Here is a 15010-nt window from a genome sequence, read left to right as displayed (position 1 = left end):
GGCTAAGGATGGGAGGAAGCAGAGAGCTGAGAAAAAGAAAAAAGGCAGAACAGCAAAAAGCACCAAAGTAGTAAAAATAGATAATGTGAGAGACACAGCACAGGGGTTTGTGTCAGTGTGTACACACCACTTCCAGAAAAAAAGGGGGAAAGGGCTACAGAAGCTTCCATGTAGGAGAGAGAAATACCTGCTCCACAACTCAGGAGGAAAGAACTGACATCTGGCCTCACTGGTGAAGCCATCCTTTAAAAAAAGAAAGCAGCATTTGAGGCTATGGGAGAGGACTTTGCTTCCAGAGTGGAACATACTCCGGCTGGACCCCAGGCCAAGAGGACCACCATGAATAGTGCCTAAGACAGAATTCCAATGTCTTCTGGAAAACAAAATTAATTGTTTGTGAGTTAACCCTTCCAGAGGGTTTGGAATAAAACCCTGTTTAATATCTCACTGTGTAAACCTCTAAGTCAGCTGAACGTTGGGGCAACTAGAGACTTGCCAGCCATGCCCAAAAATAAAAAATAAAGGCTACTGATTACTTCAGCAAGAGTTCAAAGTACAATTGGTGCTTCTCTGCCCACAAGGGAACTTCTGGAGGTTTCTCAAAAGGATGAGACCCATGACATCCTCTGCCCTTGCAGCTCTGTACAACTGTCTCCACATTAATGTAAAGCACTTTTAACATGCAAAGAGCTAAGTACCATATTACTATTTACATTTTTCATATCAGACATGTATATGCCTTAAAAAAAAAAAAAGGACCCCTCTCTAATGACCAGTTCACGTCCATCCCTTCCAACTATAAATAACCTTATCACCTAATAGTTTCAAGTACTCTCTCTACAATAAAAAGTAACCTGTTTTGTTCCCCTCAGTTGCCTGTTACCTCTCACCTCTCAGACCTCTCATCCTCCTAATACAGACTATGGATTTCATCTTATACTAGCAGATATGAGGGAACATTATATGGTAGCTTTGACTAAGTTTGAATAACTGATGTTTGTATTCTATATATTAATAGCTGCAAGACAATAAGTTGGTGTTCGTCTTCTGAAAAGGACAAAGTTCAAACTTTTAACAAATTCATTTCACATGCACCACCTAACCTGTGGAACAGAAGATATACCAATTCATGCATCAGCTACCTTCTAAACACAAATGAAATTCACACAGCTGCAGACCATCTCCGATTTACCCTCAGATAGTTAAACTTCATTCCTAATCGCAACTAAACAAGTATGAGCTGTAATAGGCTCCCTGACAGCCCACAATCAGATACTCAGGACTTAAGGGGCAGGCTGAGGGCTACACTATTCTGTTTCACAATAACCCTGTAATATAGGAGGTGCAAAGCTGCACCACCACATGGGAGCATCAGAAGGTACTACACTAATAAGGTCATCAGCAGGATAGATTAAATGCCAAAGTGTTGATATATCTCCATTAAAAGTGAAATTAATAGTTTTTCCTCCTTTTAAAGTTACTGATACAGTTTCAGTCTTATCTCCAGTTTAAAGATTCTGATCTGGGAATTATATATTTACCTTTGGAGAAGTATTATTATATGTCCACTTAATGTATACTACTTATCCTCAATAAGAATATTATGGTAAATTAAGATAAAAGATTGCTCCCCTTATAGTGTGATATTCATTATTGTATTTTTACTCTGAAATAAATTGTTAATCAACAAGCCATCTATAAATAGAAGTGAAACTTTTTTTTATTTAGAAACAGAATATAATAGCTAGCTATGTAACTCCCCTAGGTTTCCACTGCCAAGAGCTACTCAGATTTTTTTCCCAACAACATTTTTATTAAATCTGTTTTAAAATTACTTGTTGAGAAGTATATGCATGTTACAGGTATTATAGTAAAACCCTTTCTCATCCATATTAGTGTACTAGGGAAGTACTATTTCCCCCTTTCTGAGTTATTATTTGATATTTTGAAATGGAGAAAACACCAGGAAAAAGAGATTTATAGAATGATGATTCTGTTCTTGGAAAAATACATTATTTGGAATAAAACCTAAAGGCATCAAGTCAGCAACAGGAGCACAAAACATGACATACTTGCAGAAAGGAGGCTTTTTCAATTCTCAATGTCTCCAGAAAGACAAGCAATAAACCCTTGACAATACAATGCCAGCAACAAATTATTTTCTTGATTTTTTTTTAATATAATCATTTGTACAATCTTGTTTCTTTCCATTCTTTCCTGCTACTTCTACTCTTAGTGAGGCAGATTTGACTATGTAAGTTTTTTAATATCATCACACACAAATCTGTCCAAAAATGCACTTCACTAGTTTGAAACTAGGTAGTAACAATTGACAGATTAGATTAAGCAGGACCATTGCTCTCAGCTAAGCAAACAGAATGCCAATTTAAGTGGGGAGAAAAAATAATGAAGTCATGCAAACCTTTTTAGTGCACTAAGCTACTATCATTATACTACTTTAGATAATATAATATTGGGTTTCCCTATTAACTAGTGTAAATAAATTTGGAAAATACCCAGCTTGTTATATAAATGACAAAGACAATTTTTAGTGGATTCTTTTTACAAAAAGTAGAGCAGAACTCTCAGAGATCCAAGATCTTACCTTTGCCCTCTGCATGTGAGAAATAGGAAAAGAACATGTAGTACCACAGATAAACAAGCTAGTCCAGGATTCTGGAGCACAACTTCCCATTTTCTAAAATTATACAGCTTTATACAAAGGTAATGACCTAATGTACAGTGACATCTGACAAAATTCACATGGCTAATGAAGACTTGAAACACTGGATAGAGCTACTGCCTAGAAGTGATAGTCACAGTATAGGCTCTACATAGACAACATCAGGGGTTCCCAATTTTCTTCCATCTCTTGACAGATACATTCACTCCCCCTTTCATGACTACACAGACCACCCTTCTCCCCTTCCACTGGTTATGGCATAACACTCTTGGGGCAACTACAGCAACTGCTTACATAAAAAAGTAGTAATAAGGAAGTATTTAATGTAATTTTAGCTTCTTTCAATGTGATTTAGCAGCTGGAAACAAGACAGGGAGCCAACATCATGTGACAAGCCAGCTCTCTGAATACCACCAAGAAGTGCACTACAGCCACTGGTGGTCCACAGAGCACAATTCGGGAATTACTGGATTAGACAGAATAGGCAGGAAGAGTAATCCACAAAAACTGGAGTTTAACACATTCTCCAGTTCTTTACACATTTACATATTTATATTTGCCATCGTTTGCTTGGGTGCTGGGAAGGGGCAGTGATATATTCTAATCAGATATTGTAGGAAGGTATGGTCTATAGGTGAAAACGCAAGACGACCATTAGCAATTGCTTTCTTTCTGGGTCTTCTCTAATGTGTTTAATATACAATTTCACTGAGCCCAAATGACACATGCAAAACAGATGTTCCCTGTATAGCCTATTATAGTGCCTACTTCTATTAAGTTGTATCCATAGAGATGACACAGACTGCCCGAAGGACAGGATAGTGCTCACTTGCAGGTCCTGGATTATTCTGTTGGTGTGTGTATCAGGAAAGTGCATTTACTTTTAAATTTTGGCAGCAGTGTAGGGAGATGCACTATAATACATACATGTTTTCTCTCTGTAGCCTTCAGAGACTTTGCAGTATAGTAAAAAAGCTGGGTTCCACATAGTGCTGCCCAGTATTTTGTCCAAGATGCTACCTACAGAGAAAGGGAGAGAACAGATTAAAAAAACAAAATACTGTTGTTAAAAATGCATGTATGTTTACCTCATCATCCCACAAATTTCCCTAGAACAGCAACTGCCCAGGACCTAGCCCAGCCAAAAAGAGCTGCCTTTTCACTGATGCTATTTCTAGTTCATAGAATCATAGAATATCAGGGTTGGAAGGGAACTCAGGAGGTCATCTAGTCCAACCCCCTGCTCAAAGCAGGACCAATCCCCAACTAAATCATCCCAGCCAGGGCTTTGTCAAGCCTGACCTTAAAAATATCTAAGGAAGGGTACGATGGACCACATACGTACACGCCGCCATGTGGCCTAACAACCGCAGGCAGATGCAAGTGGTTCTGAGCAGGTGGTCCTTTACATGAGAAATTAAGTCCAACATGGCTTGGAAATGGGTGTCTGGAAGGAAAGCTCTCGCTCGCATAGAGTTGAGGACCTCCCCATGAACTCTATCCGTTGCACCAGTCTTAGGGTTGATTTCTTTTCGCTTATCAAGAGGCCCAGGTCATGGCAGGTGGAACGTACCAGATCAAGGCTCCTTTGCACCTGCTCCCAAGATTCTGCCCTTGATGAGCCAATTGTTGAGAAACAGATAGACCTGAACGCCTCGACGCCTCAGGTAAGTGGCCACTGGTGCCATGCATTTTGTGAACACTTGCGGGGCCACCGAGAGACCAAATGGCAGCGCCATGAATTGGAAATGGTGCTGGCCCACCGTACTGTGGAGGAATCGCCTGTGCCCTTGGAAAATGGAGATATGAAAATAAGCGTTCTTCAAGTCAAGGGCAACATACCAGTCTCCCGGATCCAGGGAGGGGATGATGGAGGCTAGGGAGACCATGTGAAACTTCAACTTCTTGAGAGACTTGTTGAAGTGCTGCAGGTCCAGAATGAATCTTAGGCCCCCTTTTGCTTTCGGGATTAGGAAATAATGGGAGTAGAACGCTTTTCCTCTCATTTCCCAAGGGACCTCCTCCACTGTCCCCATTTGCAGGAGGTTCTCAACCTCTTGAACGAGGAGTTGCTCATGAAAACGGTCCCTGAAGAGGGACGGGGAATGGGGGTGAGAAAGGGGGCGGCCGAGAATTGAAGGGTGTAGCCCAGGGATATAATTTTAAGCACCCAGCGGTCCGAAGTCACCTGCGGTAGGGTGTTGGTGGTTGAGGAAAGAATGAGGCAGATCCAGGAAGCTGACTGGGGTATCGCTCTTGAGTGCACCCTAAAAATGAGCAATTCTGGCTCCCCAAGATATTTCGCCAGGCTGGGCTGCGCAGGTGAGCAGGAGGTGGAAGGCGGCAATAACAAAAACTCATGTCTCTGTCCCTTCTCCTTGCAGATCCCTGCTGAGACTGCCAAGACCTTGGAGGCAGGGGTGGTTGGCGAACTGCTTCCTTGCCAACTCCAGCATATACAGACCCAGCAAGAGTAGGGTTGCCCAAGTGTCTTTCAGTCCATGCAGCCTCGCATCCACTTGTTCTGCAAAGAGTCCATTCCCATCAAACAGGAGGTCCTGGATGGAGGACTGCATCTCCTGGGACAGGCCTGCGGTCTGAAGCCAGGAACCGTGCCTCATGACCACTGCTGATGCGACCATCCTGGCAGCCGAATAGGCTGCGTCCCAGGCCATTTGGAGGGAGCATCTAGCCACTGCTATACCTTCCTCAATTAGGGCCCTGAATTCTTGGGCCAAGTCCTGGGGCAGGGAATTCTTGAACTTACAGAGGGAATCCCATAAGTTTAAGTTATATCTCCCCAAAAGAGCCTGGTGGTTTGCTACCCTGAACTGAAGGCTGGCCGTTAAATAAATTTTTCTTCCAAAAAGGTCCAGCCTCTTGGCTTCTTTATTTTTGGGAGTAGAACTGGTTTGCCCATCTGTCTTTCTCGTTGGCAGCAGAGATGATCAGTGACCCCGAAGGCGGGTGGGTATACACGTATTCAAACCCTTTAACTGCGATGAAATACTTCTTTTCAGCCCTCTTGGAAGTGGGCGGGATGGAAAACGGGGTTTGCCAGAGGGCTTTAGTTATTTTTAAGACCCCATCATGCACCAGTAGCGCGACACATGAGGGGGTTGATGCCAAGAGCACAGTAAACAAGGTGTCCAACTGTTCCATCATATCCTCCACCTCCAGGCCCAAGTTCGGGGCCATCTTCAAAGCAGGGCCTGGTGGCTCTTTAAAATCATCCAGTGGGCTGGCAGGAGAGAGCGCCGAAACACCCTCATCTGGAGACGGGGAGGGCCTAGGACATCATCTCCTGTGGGGGAAGGGGCTTTAGGAGTGGGCATTCGCCCCCTGGCATCCAATTCTGCTTCATGCACTGAGCCCGGTGCTGCCAGTGCTGTCGGTTGCTTTTCCAAAGCAGCACTCGATGAATGGTGTTAAAAGGGCATTGGCATAACCAGCATGCCCCAAGCATTCCAGTAGAGCCACTGTGCTGGCCACTGGTCCTGCTGCCAGGAAGGCATCGCGGAGGTCGACAAGACCTCAGGTGTCCACTCATGCCGGTGCTGCCTCAGAGAGGGGCTCAACTCCCTTTCAGAGCCCTTCAGTGACCATGGTGGGGCTCTCGATGCCCGAGTTTGACGGCTAAACGTCACCATAAGTGAACGGTGCCTTGAGTAGGCAGATTGGTGCTGGGAGTGAGGAAACTCGTACCGCATCAGAGATAATTCCTGTGGTCTAGGTGATGGGGATCTATGCCATGGAGACTGCTGGTGGGAGGACAATCAGTGCTGGCCACACTGTGACTGACATCTCCCTTTGGATGAGCCGGGTCAAGTAGGTGGAGACTGAATGCAGTGGCGGCAACTAGGACGTCTAACCGGCAACCTGGACTGTGAAGACGGAGAGTGCTGCCTCAGCTTTGGGGACCAGCACGTTTGCTTGCCCTCTGGAGGGGTAGGCGGTTTATGGCTGGCTTGCCCTCATAGGGAGCCTTTGCCAGGTCCAGCATTGTGCACAGTGCCAGTGGCGCTGGGAGATCCTTTGCTCTCTGGATGCCGGTAGGTCCTGGGAAGACAACAGCCCTGCCATGAGTGAGGGTCCCCTACTACTCTTGGGAGTTGGTGGTAGATCCCTTGGGGAGGCTAGGGGGTCCGACCAGGGAGGCACTCCCAAGTAGCTCCGGGGTGAACGGGCAGCCTGAACTGGATCCTTTACCTGATGCCTGTTGGCCTTTATTGCTTAGTTTATTGCTGGGGAGTCGTGTTTTTTCAGTTTCTTCTTGGGCACTGGCGAAGGAGAGCATTGCTGGGCAGAGCCCGGTGTCGGGGGTGCACTATGCACGAGGCTGAAGTGCTGGGAGTAGAGTCTGGCTGGGAGTGCTCTGATGCCGGGCGGAGAGCAACCTCCGTGAGGAGGGCCCTCAAAGGGATGTCATGCTCCTTTTGTGCTCTCGGACCAAAGTTCTTACAGATGCAACGCTTGTCCTTCACATGTGATTCTCCCAAGCACTTTAGGCAGCTGATGAGGTGAGCCTGGCTGTTTAAAAAAGCCGGTGCTCCGCGAACCAGCTGAGCGGCGGGGAACCAGCTGAGCAGCGGGGGACAGCAGAGCAGCAAACAGCAGGAGTTTGCCTGGGATCTGTGTTGGTGAGTATCTGGGTATCTGAGTGTGTGCTTGGTGAGAGGATCGGAGTGTTTGCAGTGAGGGCAGCTTGAAAGTTTGAGCGAGTGCTTGACTGGTTGGCTGAAAAGGGCGGGAGTTGGGAGTGTTTTGTTTCAGGTGAGCCTGGCTGTTTAAAAAAGCCGGCGCTCCGTGAACCAGCTGAGCGGCAGGGAACCAGCTGAACAGCAGGGGACAGCAGAGCAGCAAACAGCAGGAGTTTGCCTGGAAGTTCGCTGGAGTGAGCCCACTGAGGCTTACACCCTAACGTCTTCTCTGAGTAATTAGTGCATCTCCTGAGGAAGCTCATAGTAGGAAGGTAATATGGATGGGGAGTGTTCAACTGTTGTGACCTGCACTGGATGTGCCATGTTTGTCTTTCTTCCAGAGGACAGAAGCGACTTTGTGTGTACAAAGTGCAAGCTGGTCTCCATATTGGAAGAGAAGGTTCAAGGTCTGGAGCAACAGGTATCGACCCTGCGTTGCATAAAAGAAACTGAAGATTTCCTGGACAGACGTCAGGATATGCTTCTACAGGCACAAGGTTCTGAAGATTCAGAGCAGGCTGTGCAGCGCGGACAGGAGAACGGTGAAGAAATCTGGCAACATGTGACTTCCAGAAGAAGAAGGGGGAACGTCCATGTACCAGGAACGCGGATACAGGTAAGTAACCGTTTTCATGTTCTCTCCACAGGTACCATTGCGGGTAGTGGCCCAGATGATACATCTGGGGGAAGGGAGCAGAAGGAGACTCCACCAGTTGAAAGGCATGAGATGCACTGTCCTAAGGTTGGGGGTTCCACGACCACCACTCCCAAGAGAAGGAGGCGGGTGGTGGTGGTCAGGGACTCTCTCCTCAGGGGGACTGAGTCATCTATCTGCCGCCCTGACCGGGAAAACTGAGAAGTCTGCTGCTTGCCAGGGGCTAAGATTCGCGATGTGACGGAGAGTCTGCTGAGACTCATCAAGCCCTCGGACCGCTACCCCTTCCTGCTTTTCCACGTGGGCACCAATGATACTGCCAAGAATGACCTTGAGCGGATCACTGCAGACTACGTGGCTCTGGGAAGGAGGAGGATAAAGGAGTATGAGGCGCAAGTGGTGTTCTCGTCCATCCTCCCCGTGGAAGGAAAAGGCCGGGGTAGGGATCGTCGAATCGTGGAAGTCAATGAATGGCTACGCAGGTGGTGTCGGAGAGAAGGCTTTGGATTCTTCGACCATGGGATGGTGTTCCAAGAAGGAGGAGTGCTAGACAAAGACGGGCTCCACTTAACGAAGAGAGGAAAGAGCATCTTCGTGAGCAGGCTGGCTAACCTAGTGAGGAGGGCTTTAAACTAGGTTCACCGGGGGAAGGAGACCAAAGTCCTGAGGTAAGTGGGGAAGCGGGATACCGGGAGGAAGCACGAGCAGGAGCGTGTGAGAGGGGAGGCTCCTGCCTCATACTGAGAGCAAGGGGCGATTAGCGGGTTATCTCAAGTGCCTATATACAAATGCACAAAGCCTGGGAAACAAGCAGGGAGAACTGGAGGTCCTGGCAAAGTCAGGGAATTATGATGTGATTGGAATAACGGAGACTTCGTGGGATAACTCGCATGACTGGAGTACTGTCATGGATGGGTATAAACTGTTCAGGAAGGACACGGAGGCCAGAAAAGGTGGGGCAGTTGCACTGTATGTAAGGGAGCAGTATGACTGCTCAGAGCTCAAGTATGAAACTGCAGAAAAACCTGAGAGTCTCTGGATTAAGTTTAGAAGCCTGAGCAACAAGGGTGATGTCGTGGTGGGAGTCTGCTATAGACAACCGGACCAGTGGGATGAGGTGGACGAGGCTTTCTTCCGGCAAGTCGCAGAAAATACTAGATCGCACGCCCTGGTTCTCACGGGCGACTTCAATCATCCTGATATCTGCTGGGAGAGCAATACAGCGGTGCACAGACAATCCAGGAAGTTTTTGGAAACTGTAGGGGACAATTTCCTGGTGCAAGTGCTGGAGGAACCAACTAGGGGCGGAGCTCTTCTTGACCTGCTGCTCACAAACCGGGAAGAATTAGTAGGGGAATCAAAAGTGGATGGGAACCTGGGAGGCAGTGACCATGAGATGGTCGAGTTCAGGATCCTGACACAAGGAAGAAAGGAAAGCAGCAGAATACAGACCCTGGACTTCAGAAAAGCAGACTTTCACTCCCTCAGGGAACTGATGGGCAGGATCCCCTGGGAGAATAACATGAGGGGGAAAGGAGTCCAGGAGAGCTGGCTGTATTTTAAAGAATCCTTATTGAGGTTACAGGGACAAACCATCCCGATGTGTAGAAAGAATAGTAAATATGGCAGGCGACCAGCTTATCTTAACAGTGAAATCCTTGCTGATCTTAAACACAAAAAAGAGGCTTACAAGAAGTGGAAGATTGGACAAATGACCAGGGATAAGTATATAAATATTGCTCGGGCATGTAGGAATGGAATCAGGAAGGCTAAATCACACCTGGAGTTGCAGCTAGCGAGGGATGTTAAGAGTAACAAGAAGGGTTTCTTCAGGTATGTTGGCAATAAGAAGAAAGCCACGGAAAGTGTGGGCCCCCTTACTAAATGAGGGAGGCAACCTAGTGACAGAGGATGTGGAAAAAGCTAATGTACTCAATACTTTTTTTGCCTCTGTCTTCACGAACAAGGTCAGCTCCCAGACTACTGCACTGGGCAGCACAGCATGGGGAGGAGGTGGCCAGCCCTCCGTGAAGCAGGAAGTGGTTCGGGACTATTTAGAAAAACTGGACATACACAAGTCCATGGGGCTGGATGCGTTGCATCCGAGAGTGCTAAAGGAATTGGCGGATGTGATTGCAGAGCCATTGGCCATTATCTTTGAAAACTCATGGAGATCGGGGGAAGTCCCAGAAAATTGGAAAAAGGTTAATGTAGTGCCCATCTTTAAAAAAGGGAAGAAGGATGATCCTGGGAACTACAGGCCAGTCAGCCTCACCTCAGTCCTTGGAAAAATCATGGAGCATGTCCTCAAAGAATCAATTCTGAAGGACTTAGAGGAGAGGAAAGTGATCAGGAACAGTCAGCATGGATTCACCAAGGGAAAGTCATGCCTGACTAATCTAATTGACTTCTATGATGAGATAACTGGTTCTGTGGATGAAGGGAAAGCAGTGGACGTGTTATTCCTTGACTTTAGCAAAGCTTTTGACACTGTCTCCCACAGTATTCTTGTCAGCAAGTTAAAGAAGTATGGGGCTGGATGGATGCACTACAAGGTGGGTAGAAAGTTGGCTAGATTGTCGGGCTCAATGGGTAGTGATCAATGGCTCCATGTCTAGTTGGCGGCCGGTATCTAGTGGAGTGCCCCAAGGGTCGGTCCTGGGGCCGGTTTTGTTCAATATCTTCATTAATGATCTGGAGGATGGCGTGGATTGCACCCTCAACAAGTTTGTGGATGACACTAAACTGGGAGGAGTGGTAGATACGCTGGAGGGTAGGGATAGGATACAGAGGGACCTAGACAAATTGCAGGACTGGGCCAAAAGAAATCTGATGAGGTTCAACAAGGACAAGTGCAGAGTCCTGCACTTAGGACGGAAGAATCCAATGCACCGCTACAGACTAGGGACCGAATGGCTAGGCAGCAGTTCTGCAGAGAAGGACCTAGGGGTGACAGTGGATGAGAAGCTGGATATGAGTCAACAGTCTGCCCTTGTTGCCAAGAAGGCCAATTGCATTTTGGGGTGTATAAGTAGGGCCATTGCCAGCAGATCAAGGGATGCGATCGTTCCCCTCTATTCGACATTGGTGAGGCCTCATCTGGAGTACTGTGTCCAGTTTTGGGCCCCACACTACAAGAAGGATGTGGAAAAATTGGAGAGAGTCCAGCGAAGGGCAACAAAAATTATTAGGGGACTGGAACACATGAGGTATGAGGAGAGGCTGAGGGAACTGGGATTGTTTAGCCTACGGAAGAGAAGAATGAGGGGGGATTTGATAGCTGCTTTTAACTACCTGAAAGGTGGATCCAAAGAGGATGGATCTAGACTATTCTCAGTGATAGCAGATGACAGGACAAGGAGTAATGGTCTCAAGTTGCAGTGGGGGAGGTTTAGGTTGGATATTAGGAAAAACTTTTTCACTAGGAGGGTAGTGAAACACTGGAATGCGTTACCTAGGGAGGTGGTGGAATCCCCTTCCTTAGAAGTTTTTAAGGTCAGGCTTGACAAAGCCCTGGCTGGGATGATTTAGTTGGGATTGGTCCTGCTCTGGGGAGGGGGCTGGACTAGATGGCCTCCAGAGGTCCCTTCCAACTCTGTTATTCTATGATTCTATGTGGGGGTCACTAACAGGCACAGGCCTGTTACAGGCAGAACAGGGCTTAAAACCCAGAAAGCTTAAAACCCCACTGGGACTCCAACTTACTAACTACACTACTTTACTACTACTTACTAACTAACTACTGTAAACAAACTATTTACAAGACACCAAAAGTTTGAAGGAAGGAGAGAACCGGTAACCAACTTGCTAGGCAAGGAGAAAAAGTCGCACCGACCAACTGTCACGGGCGGTAAGAAGCAACTGAGAGGGCATAGGGCTGACAGTGCCTCATATACTGAAACATGAGCGCTGCACCCCACAGCTGACCCTACAGATACCTCTGAGGCAAAATTCTCTGACGACTGTGCACATGGGCACATGCACACACCTAGAATGGAACTGACATGAGCAAGCACTTGAAGAAGAACATGCTTTCTGCTCCAAAGTCACCATTAATCAGGTGATGCTTATATAGTGGTATAATTGTCTTCCTCTCACCGGATACTGAGTCTATCACAATGTGACCATCTCTATAAGTTAGTGTAGTGGAAACTACAACATTGCTTCTAACCCACAGTCAGCAAGCCAACTGAGCTACAATAATAGGCATTTGTGATGGCTTATAAAAAGCTACAATGATTATTTTTGATGTGCTGCCCTTTGTCAGCAAATTGTCAGTTGAAATTACCATGTTTAAATAAAAAGAAATTTCCAAACCAGCTGCTGATAGAAGCAATATTAACAAAAAGCAGTATTATTTACTGTATGGTATCAGCATTGTAATTAAAGGACTGAGTTGCTTTTCTTCAAGATGATTTTAAAAAGTGCTGCAAGCATTTACTCTAATTTGCATACATTCATACTATATTTTAATGATTAATAATACATTAGTCTTTTTTTAAATGGTCAGTTAATTTATTTCTCTAAATTTACTATGTGCCAGAATATTGTAATATATGAAATATTTCAGCAGAATCCACTGTATTTGTTGACGAATCCCAGCAGTTTTAAAAGACCCATTATGATCCTCTGCACACACTCGTTAACATCAATAGATTTAGCAAACAAGGACATTTTCGTATTTTTAAAATATAAAATGAATTAACTTTATTTGCTCTGAGTTTAAGTATTTACATTACAATATCATTTGCAATACTTTTAATTAGTTGAACACATGCATAAATTACTATATTAGAACAAGGACATTTAAGATAGACTGGGCTTGCAAATAAATGAGAAGTATAGAAATAGATATGATGTTCGTGTTTGTGATATCCAAGAAATCACCTTTATAGACAAAATATGTCAAATATGTCAAAATACAGAAATAGTCTATACGGGAGAGATTCTCAGCTGGTATACTTTGGGATAGCTCCCTCAGTCAATGGAACTATGCCAATTTACATCATTAAAGATCTAGCAATAAATGAGTGGGAATAATGACATTTTGTACTCCAGGTTGCTTGTTCACTCTTTGGATCAGTTCAGCAGTTAGGGAGGGAAAGGGAAACAAATGGTTAGCACTTCCACACTCCAGTTGGATATGAATGACAGCAAAACTGACATTCTAGTTACTAAAAGGAAATAAAAAGACACCTTCCAACAACAGAACACTTTTTGGGAGTCGAAGTTTGAAAAACCTACTTGGATTAAGGAGAAAAATATGTAGGTCTAAAAATGTAAATAAAATCCAAGGAATTTTGTGGTGTAAATCTACAATCATCTGATAGATACATTACTTCTGGAGAAACATTTATTTGCTAAATCAAGAAAAATTAAGGCCCTAGATCTTGCAATTGTATCTGCACAGACTGGCACTTGAATCAATGGCACAAACACAAGGGTCCATCCACATGGATTCAACTGAAGCATGGGTGCCAACCTTATCATGCAGTATTCCAAGTGCTTTGGCTTGGGGGAGTCTGGAAGTTATAAATATAATTATTACATACATAAATATCATTAACAGAGTGTTACCATTATAGTTTAAAGCAAAGAAGTTCAGAGAAGGATGCCATTTCCTCCTTAATATATCCAGTTTTATTTAATTCAGGCATTGTAGAGGTGTCTCAACAATGTATGAAGCTATAGACTGTGTATGCAAGGAAGAAGCAATAAAACTGTACAGGCTGTAAATGTGAATTCTCCTGTGTCTATAGCCTTATATCAACACTAATATTTTAACAATATTTCTGTTTAATTTCAGTAGCTGCCAGGCTCTTGTCCTCTAAAGGTATTTTTATTTTTTTTCTTTTAGTGGTGGATATGGATAGATACCAAGTTATACTATGGTAAATTAAATGCATTTATAAGTTATGGAGTTTATGCAAATGCAAAAATGTTAACAATTTAGGATTAATGGAATACTTTTGAAAGAACACAAAAGATCAACTTCTATAACAGTAATTCCTTGATTTAGACAGATCACATGAATTCCAAAAAATCAAATCTAGGAGCAGGAGCCTTTGTAAGTGGCAAATATATAAGGTACCAAATACTGAAGTCTTTACTCATTTTTTAGTCAGTTCCTACCTGATCATAATTCCTACTGATTTTAGCAAGAGTTCTGTTTCAGCAAGGACTGAGTAAAAAGTGAGCAAAGACTTCTGGATTCTAACCAAGTAGCTTTGTTCTGTTTTAAAGATATCATTTTAAAATAAAGGAAGAGGAAAAATGGTTTGCATATATTTGAAGTCTTACTGTAGGCTTTTTGCCTTCCTTCAATAGAGTCTTCCTCCTGAGAACACCTTGAATAGTAACTGCTCCTGGATACAAATGAACAGCCAAATCTTCAGATTCTGCAGAACTACAAGAAGCATGTGAGAAAATAGCATGTAAAATTTATAAATATCCTTTTCCCAAAGCAGTACTCCAATCATTACCCAAACATAATATGAACATCTGTACTTTAATTTAGAAATGCTGACATTTTATTTATTAGACTTCATCATGGAAACAAGACTTTGGTGGCTATGAGTGATTGCTCTTGTGGAATTTACAGTCAGAAGCAGAAGTAAATGATTACTCAGGCTATGGCTACATTAGAGAGCTTATAATGGCGCAGCTACATCAGTACTGCCTCGCCACTGTAAGCCCTAGTGTAGCCGCTCTAAACTGACAGGAGAGCACTCTCCCATCAATTTAATTAATCCACCCCCAATGAGCAGCGGTAGCTATATTGGTAGGAGAAACTCTCCTGCTGACATAGTGCTGTCCACACCAACTCTTAGCTCAGTGTAACTCACGTCACTGAGGGGTGGTGGCTTATTCACACCCCTGAGTGACATAAGTGGTAGTCGCAAAAAGAAAAGGAGTACTTGTGGCACCTTAGAGACTAACAAATTTATTTGAGCATAAGCTTTTGTGAGCTAC

At 44.6% G+C, this 15010-nt stretch overlaps 1 protein-coding gene across 16 annotated transcripts in view; it reads right to left on the bottom strand.

Annotated features, from left to right (window-relative positions):
- The window catches only part of RALGPS2 (Ral GEF with PH domain and SH3 binding motif 2), a 255535-nt gene that overhangs the window by 16448 nt on the left and 224077 nt on the right, over positions 1–15010 (bottom strand). For all 16 annotated transcript variants that reach the window (XR_005226552.2, XM_043552512.1, XM_043552516.1 and 13 more), the window contains 2 exons: positions 14339–14444; positions 3611–3703 (listed from right to left, as the gene is read on the bottom strand). Coding sequence is in view for 15 of the 16 variants with exons in the window: in XM_043552512.1 (XP_043408447.1) it covers positions 3611–3703; positions 14339–14444 (199 nt within the window). In the remaining variant the exon portion in view is untranslated. The remainder of the gene's footprint in view (positions 1–3610; positions 3704–14338; positions 14445–15010) is intronic.

The sequence above is a fragment of the Chelonia mydas genome, chromosome 8, assembly GCF_015237465.2.
Source record: "Chelonia mydas isolate rCheMyd1 chromosome 8, rCheMyd1.pri.v2, whole genome shotgun sequence".
NCBI lineage: Eukaryota > Metazoa > Chordata > Testudines > Cheloniidae > Chelonia > Chelonia mydas.
This window is presented reverse-complemented; position numbering and strand designations above follow the sequence as displayed.